This window comes from Caretta caretta, chromosome 5 (assembly GCF_965140235.1).
Source record: "Caretta caretta isolate rCarCar2 chromosome 5, rCarCar1.hap1, whole genome shotgun sequence".
NCBI lineage: Eukaryota > Metazoa > Chordata > Testudines > Cheloniidae > Caretta > Caretta caretta.
This window is the reverse complement of record NC_134210.1, coordinates 127,636,025-127,650,106: the sequence shown is the minus strand read 5'-3', so window position 1 is coordinate 127,650,106 and position 14,082 is coordinate 127,636,025. Positions and strand designations below refer to the sequence as shown.

Genomic DNA, 14,082 nt, shown 5'->3' with positions numbered 1-14,082 from the left:
TTTGGCCTGAAGTCCACCTATTCATTACCCCAGCCCTATTATAATGCATATATATACACAAGGAGGAAGAATGGAGATTAAGTGCAAACCTTAAAATAAGCGTACCTGACTTTTGTGCAATTAGAATCAAGCAACGTTGCATTAAAAGCTCCTTTTAGTTTGTTTTTCCCTTGGAAGTCTCCCGTGCAACTACTGACCAAGCCCAATGGCTTAATTTATGAGAGCTGAAAGATTACAACCTTCAGTAGAATAACGGCAAGCTGATTATTAAGCAAGAACCAAATCAAACACTATTATTAAGCAAGATCTGAAACATAAAAAACAAAGGTTTCAGAGTAACAGCCGTGTTAGTCTGTATTCGCAAAAAGAAAAGGAGTACTTGTGGCACCTTAGAGACTAACCAATTTATTTGAGCATAAGTTTTCATGAGCTACAGCTCACTTCATCGGATGCATACTGTGGAAAGTGTAGAAGATCTTTTTATACACACAAAGCATGAAAAAATACCTCCCCCCACCCCACTCTCCTGCTGGTAATCACTTTAGATAAGCTATCACTCTCCTTACAATGTGTATGATAATCTAGTTGGGCCATTTCCAGCACAAATCCAGGGTTTAACAAGAACGCCTGAGGAGGAAGGGGGGGTGGGTAGGAAAAAACAAGGGGAAATAGGTTACCTTGCATAATGACTTAGCCATTCCCAGTCTCTATTCAAGCCTAAGTTAATTGTATCCAATTTGCAAATGAATTCCAATTCAAGTCTCTCGCTGGAGTCTGGGTTTGAAGTTTTTTTGTTGTAATATCGCAACTTTCATGTCTGTAATCGCGTGACCAGAGAGATTGAAGTGTTCTCCGACTGGTTTATGAATGTTATAATTCTTGACATCTGATTTGTGTCCATTTATTCTTTTACGTAGAGACTGTCCAGTTTGACCAATGTACATGGCAGAGGGGCATTGCTGGCACATGATGGCATATATCACATTGGTGGATGTGCAGGTGAACGAGCCTCTGATAGTGTGGCTGATATTAATATTATATTAAATAATAATAATAATATTATAGATGATCTTCTGAGGTCCCTTCCAACTCTAATATTCTATGATTTATGAAAGTGTTATGTCATCAGTATGCTGATGACACACATCCCTTTTCATTGGGCCAAAACCAAAGTCACAAGTGAACCTTGGTGAGCAGGCTAAAGATCAACCGAAATAAGAAGGTGGCATATTGGTAGCAGCAACTACAGGAGATGACAGATGCGAGCTCACTTCCTTCAGCTGGGGAGGTGGGGGCAGAGTATGTTTTAAGAAAGTGAACAACTAGACCATGCGTGTGTGTCAGCAGTTGAGAAAACAAAACACTCAGCATGCTCAAAAATACTTCTTAAAATACCTATAACTTTGCTATTTCAAAACCACTTCCCCCTCCTCCCTCCAAACAGGACAGAGAGCATGCATTTTCTCATTCTACATTATATGTCAAATAAGTGCTAAAAGAAAGTTATATTGTTAAGTTATCAGAGCACAGAAAGACCAACCAATAGTTCTCATCAGTTGAAAAAATGTTTTTCCACGTTCAGGTAGCGCAAACAACCAAATGGATATGTATTATGCTTTGTGCACACAAGACAGAAAGAGTACTTCAGAACAAGCACGAGAGATTTCAACCAAAAGGTATCTCTAGAGCAAATAAAAAGCCACTGAAAAAATATGCACAGAATGGAAGTTCCATCTCACCTCTAACTGCATCAACAACGTATCACAATAGTAAGCCACAAGCATGAAGGAAGGAAAGTATAATTTAGTTACTAATTAAAGACCACAAACTTTTTAAGACTAGCTCTTTAATATCCTGTATTCTTACCTGTTCCATATAGTCCCCTCCTCCTTCTGTACTACACCTTTCAGGTTGGGCTAACTGACATTTTAATCAAAACTCTCTCCACCTAAACTTCTGATTCATTTTAGAAACCAAACAAGAAACCACCTGTAATTCTCATGCTTCAGTTATTTTAAGAAAGAAGCTGAGGTTGCAAGGTTATTAGTGGAACAAGATTTAAAACACCATCTTTCATATCAAATCATGAATTAAAAGATTTTGTATGCATAAGGGCCTCATTTTGCCAAGATAATCTTGTGGGTGAGAAGTGGCAAGACTAAAAATATAAAGAGGTAAGCAAAATCTTTCTAAAAATTGAACCTGTTCCCCCCTCCACCCCCAAGGATTTATATAATGTTCACAGACATGCTTATTAGTACTCTTGTTAAAGCATTTCTTCCTGCTCCCTTTGGTGACAAGACTATTTTTCACCTTAAGTATGTGCAAGCAGAGCATCACCCATAATATTTCTGCCTCTCCACCTGCCCCAAAGCACAACATACAGATAAACCAGAAAAAGTACAAAACCTTTTGCTGGTTTATCTTCTAAAGGTAATATGAAACTGGAATGAATTAGCTAGGAGTTCAAGCAACACATGCACTCTTCAGACAAACTATGTCTCAGCAACAAGACAGACAGACAGACACACACACACATTGGAACACCAGAATTTCAAACATATTAAATTGCATACAGGGAAAAAAGGAAGTTTCATAAACTAAACTAAAGAACAACAAGGAGTCTCCATGCATCTGAAGAAGTGGGGTTTTTACCCACGAAAGCTTATGCTCAAATAAATCTGTTAGTCTTTAAGGTGCCACCACACAGCTTGTTGTTTTTGTGGATACAGACTAACACAGCTACCCCGATACTTAAACTAAAGAATGTACCCATGACTATCCAATCGTAAAAGGGGTACTGAATAATTATGGATAGCTGAATTTAGTCATTCTATCATCAAGGCGTTTTTCAGTGTTGCTATTAGACACTGGGTGGGCCGGAGCCTCTTTCAGATACTTTTGTTTCATTGAGGCTCTGCTGTATTTCATTAAATGACTTGTAATTGATAACTTTGTATTTTTCAACTTAATTGGAAGTACTAGTTTTTAAACCAAAAAGGATAGAGCCATTTAATTAATGCTAACTATAAGACACTAGGCTTGATTTTCCTTTCACTTACACAGTGGTAAAGCAGGCATAACTCCACTGAAGTCTATGTAGTTACACCAGTGTAAAACAAGTATAAGAGAAGAGTCACGCCCATTACCTTCACATGTAGCTTTGCAATAGTTCCCTTGTTGACAGAAGCACCTGACCCAGTCTTTTATCAAGTGTAGTCAAGATCCAGGGATGGGGGTGTACACCATAGGTAAATACAGCAACCCGAATTTATTGTATATTCTACAGCTAACTAGTTTTCATGTTTCAGCTAAAATAGCTAGTAATATTCAGAAGAGATCTTTTTTGTACCATCCAAAATGGGCTGCCAGCACACCACAGCCCTGTCCTGTACCTCGGCAAGCTTGGCATTGCACCCAAGGAGCCTGCCCCTCTATTGTTTTAGAGGCTGATTCTGCAAGGTCATTCAACTCCTACTTAAATCAATGGGAACTGAGGTCACTCAGCGCCTTGATGGATTAGGCCTTCATTTGTTAAGCAACCTAAATTGATGTTGCACAGCAAAAGACATATTTTAAAATTAAATACTTCCGTTCTTCCCCTTCCCAATATTAAATAGGAGTATGTCCTATGGGATAGAAAAGACAGATTTTTCTTAATTATGAAAGATTTCCCTACTCTACCCCAGCAAGTATTACTTTCAGGGTATTCATATTCTGGTAACTGTAGCAATAGTAAAGGAGTACTTGTGGCACCTTAGAGACTAACCAATTTATTTGAGCATGAGCTTTCGTGAGCTACAGCTCACTTCATCGGATGCATCCGATGAAGTGAGCTGTAGCTCACGAAAGCTCATGCTCAAATAAATTGGTTAGTCTCTAAGGTGCCAAAAGTACTCCTTTTCTTTTTGTGAATACAGACTAACACGGCTGCTACTCTGAAACCTGTCATGTAGCAATAGTGTGGTTTATGTCATTATGTTTGTCTGAAACCTGAACGGTCTCTACAGTTATTTGTCTTGCAGTTTTAAAAAGAATGCACCCTAAAGTAGAGCCATCATGTTATCAGACTAACAGAATAATGGGAAATAAACCTGAAAAACATAAGTTTGTCAGTAGTTTCTGTTTGCTATAGGAAAGCAGCAGTAACTAGCCCAAGCAACTGCCATCTCCTCTCCTCCATACTGTACCTTTTAATCAACTTAACATGTTCCGACAAAGCAACATAGCATATCTCTGGCCTAGTATACCATGTCTTCACAGAATCTTTTCCCAATTGAGTGAACATATTTATATTCACCATATATTAATAAATATTTAATTTGCTCAAGAAACTAGGAGCTAAGTGGGAAACTTATCAAGATGATCCATAGGAGATTCTTACGGAAAGGTGCATATTATCTGAAAACAATCATCATGGAAAACAAGTATACAAATGAATGTGTACATTTCCCAAAACAACCCCGAAATCTATCTCCCTTTGGCTAGGGGCATTAACATTCTTAAAAATATACTAAATGCTTAAACCCTTGAAATGGGTAATTCCATATACTGTGGTTAATTTATTTCTATTGAAAAGCTGTTTATAACAAGCACTGGAAATTAAAGATTTTAAAAAAAACAAACCCACCGTACTTTCCAAAGTTTTCACTAAATAATTTAGAGAACCCAAAAGGTAAATTGTAATTTAGTATCCAAGCTAGCTAATTTCTACCCAAAGATTAGGCTGTATTACACACTCTGGGTTTACAATTCTGAGCAAGTTCTCACTAAGGATTGCCGTCAAACTACAATCATTTCACCTAAAATACACTAGCCTTGAATATAAAAAGGTGCAAGAACAGATTTTTATCCACCAAATGCAAGTATTGAATGTGTTTCATTTATTATTACTAAGGAGATATCCTTGCATCTTGCTCTACTTAAGAGGGTCATAAAGCTGTGAAGGAACCAGGGTAACCTAAGTAAGAAGACCCACATCTCTGAGCATGCAAGATTTAAGCATGACACTCCCCATAAAAATCACTGTAACTGCTATTCAATTCAAAAACAGAACCATACGTACTGCACACAGATAACTGCTAAAGGTATAAAAAAATTGCATGTGACAATCTGAAATTTATTGGGAGTTTTCAGTACTTAAATTGCAATGTTTAGCATATACAGCTGCATCAGGCAAAATCGCTATGAATTGTAAGAGCTTTCCAACTCACTTCAATACAAATAATGGCAGCACTCTTACAAGCAGGTCCATCCCCTCACACCCTGCAGTTTTGCGTATGTTTGAAAACAGACACTGATCTTTTGATCAGCAGTTTCAATTCCTCCAGACTAAAACTCTTAGCAGCTGCTTACTTATCTGCCCAAACAAGTATCTCCCACCACCCCTCATAATAATAGTCTTTGGTGACTGATGTGATACTGTGACATCATTAATTTGTAGTTTTAGAACTATTCCATCTAAAATTGAAAAACAACAAGGCTGAAAATTGCAAGCAGCGTTAATTGATTTTAGTGCAGCTACCAGGAGTCAGCCAAAAGGTAGTTTTCCTAAGTAGAAACATTTCAGAGAAAAGCCACCTTTAAAATGCGTAGTCTACCACTCACTGAAAGTACTTTATTCTAATGTTGTTTTTAAGGTTCCTTCCTCCCTAAATACCACAATAACAAAAATAATTTTATAGATGGGAGCTTACAAAAAACTGAAGGTGAAAAGGACTGAAATTTTCCATTAAAACCACACCTCTCTTACAAACTGACAACCATGTCTCTACCTGTTCTCAGCTTTTTCACTTACAAGATATGCCTACAGTGACAGAGGTAACGCACTTTCCTCTAGTTCTGCCTGAAAGTGCCTCTTAAGATTAGGATCAATTTCCTGGATGAAAAGAAGAGTCAGCAGTTCAGCTCTATGTTTTCCATTCCACTACCCATTTATTAATTTGACAATCTTGAATAAAGCCCTTTGCATCTGTTGACATGTATATTTAATGGGAAAACACAAATGAGAAACAAAAAACCATACTTCACTAGACACGGGGGGGGGGGGGGGGGCAGTAATTGTTTGCTACAGATTCTGGCAGTCTGTAAAATGTACTAAGTTTTCTTAATATTGAAATCTAAACATAAGTTCATAATATCATTATTTCATTTTTTTGAGAACAGAGACTTGATTAAATAGCAAACTAATTGAAAACTATTACTTTCAATAATGTGACTAACAGAAAATCTTTATCAACTGTAAAACAAAAAATTTTGGCACCGATTCTGCAAATGCTTCAGCACATGGTAGCAAAGTTAAGCATGTGCATAAATGTTTGCATAATTGGGGCCTTAAAATGTATTTTTGTAAGACTAATCAGTTTTCCACCAAAATCTTGATCAGTAAACATAAATAGCCAGATTTTTAAAAAAAACCCAGCTTCAATTAGGCAGCTCCCTAAATAGGAGCTAATCTCTTTTGAAGAATCTGGCCTTAACACAGTTCTAAGTACTATTTTTATACACAGGCCCTACAAGCTTTCCTCACTGCAACAACTCTGCAACTATAGTTTAAATGAGTTTCTAAGCAAAAGGTTTTGGCTAATAAAAAACACAACAGCCTATTGCCATACACAACTCTGAGAAGAAAAAACATCACAGGCCCCAATCCTGTAAACACTTACACACATGCCTAATTTTAAACACCGAGGGGTCCCACTGAAGTCAAGGAGACCACTCACATGCTTTTAAGTGTTTGCAGATTTAAGGCCTTAACATTTTTGCACCAAAATAAAGTTGAAGGGAGCAGCCAAAAACTATTCCTCACTGGGGTAATACTGTGTAGCCATTTTTAACAGGAAACAGTCATGACTCTTTAAATAAAAATAAATAAATAAATATAATAATTTAAAAAGTGTCAGGTGTCAAATGCCCAATATAAAGTGGTAATTAAGAAGGCAGACGGTGTTTCCAAAAGAATAAGGATGTTTTCCAATAATCTCCACATTATGAAGATATACAAGAATTTAAGAACTCACCCATTTTAATTGGCATATTTATTAGAAATTAAGGAAAGGGAGAAATATAACCTAAAGAATTAGCTTCTGTTTTGGATTTACACACAGACACAGTAATCCTCTCCCATATATTTTCAAAACTAAGCATCACTGCTAACTGACTCATTTTTTTCTCCAAAAACTGTCATTTTTTTCAATATTTATATTGAATAAAAATCAAAATGCTATTCCTATGAAAACTGATTTTCTGATGCCAAGACAAAAAGCTGTTGGACAGCAAAAATTAAAGCAGTCACAAATACTCATTAAAATTAAATAAGAGTATTTTACACGTATGGTTGCTAAAAACTGTGTGTTATTAACACTAAGTCAGTTTTATTACCTAGTGGTTTCTTTCCCACAGTAGTCCGTGCTCGCCATGAACAATCTCAGAATCTCACATGGCTACCATGTTCAGTGGATATCCTTTGAGTATTATTATCAAAGTTCTGTTAAAGGATTCCAAGTCTATATTTAACAAAATATTGTATGAGGGCATAGCCACAGCTGAAGCCAATGTAAAGAGAAAGTAATCTCAAGTACACTGAAAGACCTACTATAGCTATAGGCTAGAAAAAATAAAGATGACAATATATTATTATATTAATAACAGATGTGCTATTTCAACTTCAACTACACAGTCTCTACCACAATAGTATAATTTATAATTCTGCATCTCACGTTAAGAAAAAAACCCTGAAACATCACAAATGATGGAATAATTTTAAATGCTTCTATCCTAACTTTTAGATTACAATGTACGTGGCAGAGATTACCCCAACAGAGTATATGCAGCAAGAGAATTAAACAGCATCCTTTGGGCAGACAATTCAATCATTCCAGCATCACAAATATTGTGAGTACATATGTAAAGAAGGAGAGGAAATATAGATTCCATAGATCCACAGTGATCTTGGCTAGTCTATTTCTCACTTTGATTAACATAAAAGTTTCAGTTGTTCTGAAAGTTACCATGAGGCAAAACTTGAATAAAATCACAACCAGTTTATTTACTTTGTTGTATTCTTTCAAGATACTTCCTTTAAAGTCATTTTCCTAGGGATCTGAGCTTCTCTTCTCCCTGTATGAGCTACTACTATGTCATCCTGGTGATTTATAACCTCACAGCTTCAGTCTGTGTGACAACGCTGTGAGTGTCCACAAGTAACTGTGAGCTCAGAGCTGAACTCGTCATCAGATCAAGGTTTCCCCCAGCAGAAATGGGACAGGCACAAACAGAAAACCCCCTAATTTGTTGAATGCGGGGTAGCAAAATGCGTCCACACACAGAAGTCTCCATTTCTCTGCACCAAACTTCCCACAAGTAAGCAGAAAGCATGTTTAACGTCTTGATATTATATACACCCACCACCACGACGCTGTACAGACAGACACATGTCATCTTCCCTATGGGGACTGATACAGACAGAGCGATTGCTTGGAAGAGCTAAGGCTGAACAACTCTGGAGAAGTGTTACAGATTGTGTCAACTTTGGGAAAACAAAGTGGGCTGCTACTCCTATGATCCCTTATAGCAGCCCCCGGCACCACCAAACTCTTCAGTCCCTGTAACACCCCCCCCCCCCGCCCTCCTATCACCACCACCACCACCACCACCTCAAATCCCTGCAGCCTATCCCTGTCCCTGGAGCACTCCTAGTACCCCATTGCCCAGGCCCCCAGCACCGCATGTCCCAAGCAATGCCTCCCCAACCTTTCTTTAGTTCCCGTGCACCCCACCCAGCACCCACTCCCCCTACACCCCTTATCAACCCCCTCACATGCCCTACTCCCCCCAACACACCCTCTCCCCGGCTTTCCCCCTACCCGTCCCTCCACATACCCCACTCCTCCTGCACCCCAATCACCCCCACCCCACCCTTCCCCCACATCCCCACTGCCCTCAGTACACCCCCTCTCCGCCCCCCAGGCTCCCCTTCCCCGTTACCTGGCGCGGGGGCGGCCCGTGGGTGCCCGTGGCCGGCGGGGCTGCCTCTGCCCTGGCTGCGGACTCCCTGCTCCGGGAGGCTCGGCCCGTGGAGGGGCGGCGGCGGCTGGAAGTGCGCGGCGGCCCCGCTCATGGCGAGGGTGAGGAAGCCGGAGCGGGACCGGGAGCGGGTGCGGGGCGGCTCCAGCAGCAGGAAGGGGGCCGGCGGCGGGGAGGCGGCGGCGGCGGGGGCCGGCGGCGGGGACTGGAAGGCGGGCGGCAGCGGCGGGGAGGGGAGGAAGGGGGCGGCGGGAGGAGCCGCCGCTCTGCCGATCAGCCCGGCTGGCGGGGCCGCCTCGCCGGCCTGGCCGGGGGGATCCAGGCGCCCGGTGGCCCGCGGCTCCTCGGCGCCGGCGGCCCCCGGCTTGGCGGGGTCCCGCTCCCGCAGCCGGGCCGGGGGGACGAGGCGGGCGTCGGGCTGCGCCGCGCGGGGCTGCGAGCTGGCGGCGATCGGCATCGGCTCGCCCGGCCGGCGGGGCCGGGAGACGGCGGGGGGCCGGGGCGCGAGGGGGAGCCCGCCGGGGAAACTTACTTTGCGGGGGGGGGAGGGTTGGAGCGGAGCCGCGCGGCGGGGAGGGACCGGGGGGGGGGGGGGGCGCCCGGTTTCGGGGGGCTCAGCCGCGCGCGCGAGAAAACAAAGGCGGCTGCCCGCCCGCGGTGCCCCCTCCCTGCGAGCCGCCGCGCCGCGGAAACGAAAGCGAAGGGCAGGCGAGGAGCAGGGGGCGGCCGCTCCGCCGCCCCTCCCGGCGGCGCCTACTCCCGCCTGGCTCCCCTGTCCGCCCGGCGTGCGCCCGCCCGCCCGCGGCTCCCAGCCGCCTTTGTGTGCGCGTCCCTCGGCCCGCCTCCGGCCTGCTGGGGGGCGCCACCGCGCCCGGGGAGAAGTTGCTGCTGCTGCCGCCGCCTCCGCCGCCGCCCTGGGAAAGAAACTCTGGGCTGGCTCCGTCCCCGCGGCGCCGCCCGGCCTCGCCGCCCCGCATAAATTATACCGCGGGGCGCTCGGCTCGCTCGCCGCCAGCCCTGCGCCGTCCCACTTCCGCGCCCAGCCCGGCCGCTCGGAGCCGGCCAGCCAGCGAGGGGGCCGAGCGTCCCCGGCACAGACCAGCGCACGCAGGGCACTGCCCGGGGCTCCCCTCCGGCAAACCCGCAAACTTTTCTCCCAGGGCTCCTGCTTGCTCGGCCTCCCCCCGCTTCTTCCGTGGGGAGCCGCGCTAGCAGCTCGGGGTCCAGCCCAGCCCGCCCCGCTCTGCCCATTGCTGCGGGGGGGATCGGCGGGAACCTTTCAAATCGCCTTGCTGGGGCTTCCCACCCCCTGCTCCACACAGTGACCCCCCCCAGCGCTCCCCGGGCCAGGGGGCACTGTACTGCCCCCGAGGTGCCCGGGCCAGGGGGGCGAGGAGGGCGGGGGGCACTGTACTGCCCCCGAGGTGCCCGGGCCAGGGGGGCGAGGAGGGTGGGGGGCACTGTACTGCCCCCGAGCTGGCCGGGCCAGGGGGGCGAGGAGGGCGGGGGGCACTGTACTGCCCCCGAGGTGCCCGGGCCAGGGGGGCGAGGAGGACGGGGGGCACTGTACTGCCCCCTGAGCTGGCCGGGCGAGGAGGGTGGGGGGCACTGTACTGCCCCAGAGCTGCCCGGGCGAGGAGGGTGGGGGGCACTGTACTGCCCCAGAGCTGCCCGGGCGAGGAGGGTGGGGGGCACTGTACTGCCCCCGAGCTGGCCGGGCCAGGGGGGCGAGGAGGGTGGGGGGCACTGGTACTGCCCCCTGAGCTGGCCGGGCGAGGAGGGTGGGGGGCACTGGTACTGCCCCCGAGCTGCCCGGGCGAGGAGGGTGGGGGGCACTGGTACTGCCCCCGAGCTGCCCGGGCGAGGAGGGTGGGGGGCACTGGTACTGCCCCCGAGCTGCCCGGGCGAGGAGGGTGGGGGGCACTAGTACGAACCCAGAGCTGCCTGTCCAGTTTCTTCCCCCCCTCGCCCTTTTAAAAAAGCTCTAGGGCAAAACAAAACGAAGTGTGCTGGCCTGTGGGTGTCTGTACACGCATGGGTCTAGATGCCTGTACACAGACCTCGGCTACTGTAGTACAGGCGTGCACGCACGTGTGTGTGTGTAATAAACCCAGCCCCGCCAATGCCATGCTCCAACCTGGTCTGAACGGTGTGAAGGGGCTGGGGAGAACAGAGGGCTGCCCGTAGCCCCAGACTTTCCATGCATGTGCCTTTTGCACGCCCAGGTGAGCGCTGGCACGGGGCTCCTGAGAGCAGTTGTACGCGCGCGCACACGCACACACACACACACTGCCCGGGGGGAGAGAGGAGAAACGTGCAGAGATCAATAGCAGTGGAGAGCCCTGAGCAGACCAAACGCGCAGAGCCCGGCATCATCATCAGCCCCCTTCACTTTCCCCCCTTTGTTCCCAGCCCTGCGGGGGGGCGGGGGGGGGGAATCACCACCGGGGAGCCGGGGCTGCTGCTTATTCCGCCTGCAGCTTTTTGTGCTCAGCCAGCTCTCGCTTCTCCCGTTTTTCACACGCAGCCCATCAAGGCTCTCCCCACCGGCCGGGCAGCGTCTCCGGGGAGTGGGTGAGCAGCGTGGCTGTGAAGCGCAGCTGAAGGGAATCGCCCTGCACTGGGACGCGTGCAGCGCACGAAAGCTGCTGCTTTCCGCAGGTTTGCAGCCCCCTTGTGCCTGATGCCCCCCCCCCCCCCCCCCCGCAGCTGGCGCGCCTTGCAGGGGCGCACGGGGGAGGCGGGCGGCCGCTGCTGCGATCGATTGGGCGGCTGGGCGATTGCACAGGGCTGTTCGCTCGGCGCCGGGGCTGGCTCGCCGTCCGTCACGCGCCAGCGCTCGTGGGGGGCAGCCTGCCGGGCAGGGTTGGGCGAGCAGCCGCTGGACCGAGCCGGGGCCGGGGGTGGTGGGGGAGGGGAAGGAAGCAATGATTTACAAATACTCCGCAGCCGTTGCAGGGGCTGAGGACAGAGCTGCCTGTGGTCAGGGCCGGGGCTGGCTTCTGCTGCCCTGCCACCAACTTATTAACAGCACCTGCCCCGCTGCTGGGTGCTCCTTGAAACCGACAGTCTTGCCTCGGGGGGTGTGCATGGCGCCGAGCCCCGCTGCTGTGAGATCCTGCCCCTAGCGGCCTAGGACCCGTGTGTGCTCATGCACCTAGTGCAGGGAGCAAACCTTTGGAAGAAGTGCATTTACCCCAACAGGGTTGTTACAGAAAATTAACTATAATGTTGATTTAATGGGGGCGTGGGTGGTGGTGCGTATAGAAGAATTTGCACTTTGCTGTGGCTTCATAGTGCAAGGCAGGGGTGCATGGGTTTTCAGGGATAGGATACAGAAGGACCTAGACAAATTGGAGGATTGGGCCAAAAGAAATCTGATGAGGTTCAATAAGGATAAGTGCAGGGTCCTGCACTTAGGACGGAAGAACCCAATGCACCGCTACAGACTAGGGACCGAATGGCTAGGCAGCAGTTCTGCGGAAAAGGACCTAGGGGTGACAGTGGACGAGAAGCTGGATATGAGTCAGCAGTGTGCCCTTATTGCCAAGAAGGCCAATGGCATTTTGGGATGTATAAGTAGGGGCATAGCGAGCAGATCGAGGGACGTGATCGTTCCCCTCTATTCGACATTGGTGAGGCCTCATCTGGAGTACTGTGTCCAGTTTTGGGCTCCACACTTCAAGAAGGATGTGGATAAATTGGAGAGAGTCCAGCGAAGGGCAACAAAAATGATTAGGGGTCTGGAACAAATGACTTATGAGGAGAGGCTGAGGGAGCTGGGATTGTTTAGCCTGCAGAAGAGAAGAATGAGGGGGGATTTGATAGCTGCTTTCAACTACCTGAAAGGGGGTTCCAAAGAGGATGGCTCTAGACTGTTCTCAATGGTAGCAGATGACAGAACGAGGAGTAATGGTCTCAAGTTGCAGTGGGGGAGGTTTAGATTGGATATTAGGAAAAACTTTTTCACTAAGAGGGTGGTGAAACACTGGAATGCGTTACCTAGGGAGGTGGTAGAATCTCCTTCCTTAGAGGTTTTTAAGGTCAGGCTTGACAAAGCCCTGGCTGGGATGATTTAACTGGGAATTGGTCCTGCTTTGAGCAGGGGGTTGGACTAGATGACCTTCTGGGGTCCCTTCCAACCCTGATATTCTATGATTCTATGATTCAGGACTAAAGAGTAATCTTGAAAACTCACCCTTTTTAATTTTTCCTCCCTCTGAGGGTGAAAAAGTGTGTGCTTAATCGGTTAGTGGTTTCAGACCCTCTTGCCTGACTCGCAGGTCAATTACTGTTACCTTCAAAGAAATGGCTCTCTCATCCGCAGAGAGTGCAGTAGGACTTCAAATTCTCATGGGGGTTACATTCAACCAATGCAGGCTCCTGCCATGAAGATTAATTTTCATTTAATAATCCCAGATGTTTAATTAGCATAGTGATGCCCAATTCTGCTGTCAAAATCAATCACGAAAGGTGTCTGGAAAAACAAACAGTTAATTTTGTTTAAGAACATAAAATTGAAATGTTTGGCCAGGCTAAAACATGACTTTTAAATTACCTTGATTTGCTCCCAAAAACACTGTTTTAGTTCTGGAAGGTGTAAAATTCTCCAGACCTGCACTTTACTATCTCTTGGTGCTAGGGATTAAGTTGATATTCCCATTTTATATAGAGAGTTTAATAAATCAGTAAGCTTTAATTATAATATGTGATTGTATTCTGCAATATACAGCATATTGTGTTGGTAACATATCAATGACAAAACATCTTTACCTTAATCCTTATACATGAAGATACCAAGAGGTTAGAGAGAGTACTTTTTTCCTTACAATAAAAATCCTTACAGTAGTTGTGTATGTTAAAGCAAATGCACACATCTTCAATGTTATGCAGTTCAAAAAACAGTTTTCAGGGATAGTAAAGAAAATAATGTGAAAAAGTGACATTTTACCGAAGAAGAAGAAACAAAAAGGAAGTCTTGGTAACTAACAATGAGATTTACTACCTGGAAGCAGACAAGCATTGTGTTGTATTTTAATGAGGACATTTACTTTTGGC

At 46.8% G+C, this 14,082-nt stretch overlaps 1 protein-coding gene across 1 annotated transcript in view; it reads right to left on the bottom strand.

Annotated features, from left to right (window-relative positions):
• The window catches only part of RNF38 (ring finger protein 38), a 194,215-nt gene extending 185,009 nt beyond the window's left edge, over nt 1-9,206 (bottom strand). The window contains exon 1 of the mRNA XM_048849985.2: nt 8,986-9,206. Coding sequence (XP_048705942.2) covers nt 8,986-9,118 — 133 coding nt within the window. The 5' untranslated portion in view covers nt 9,119-9,206. The remainder of the gene's footprint in view (nt 1-8,985) is intronic.
• Nucleotides 9,207-14,082: the final 4,876 nt, after the last annotated feature.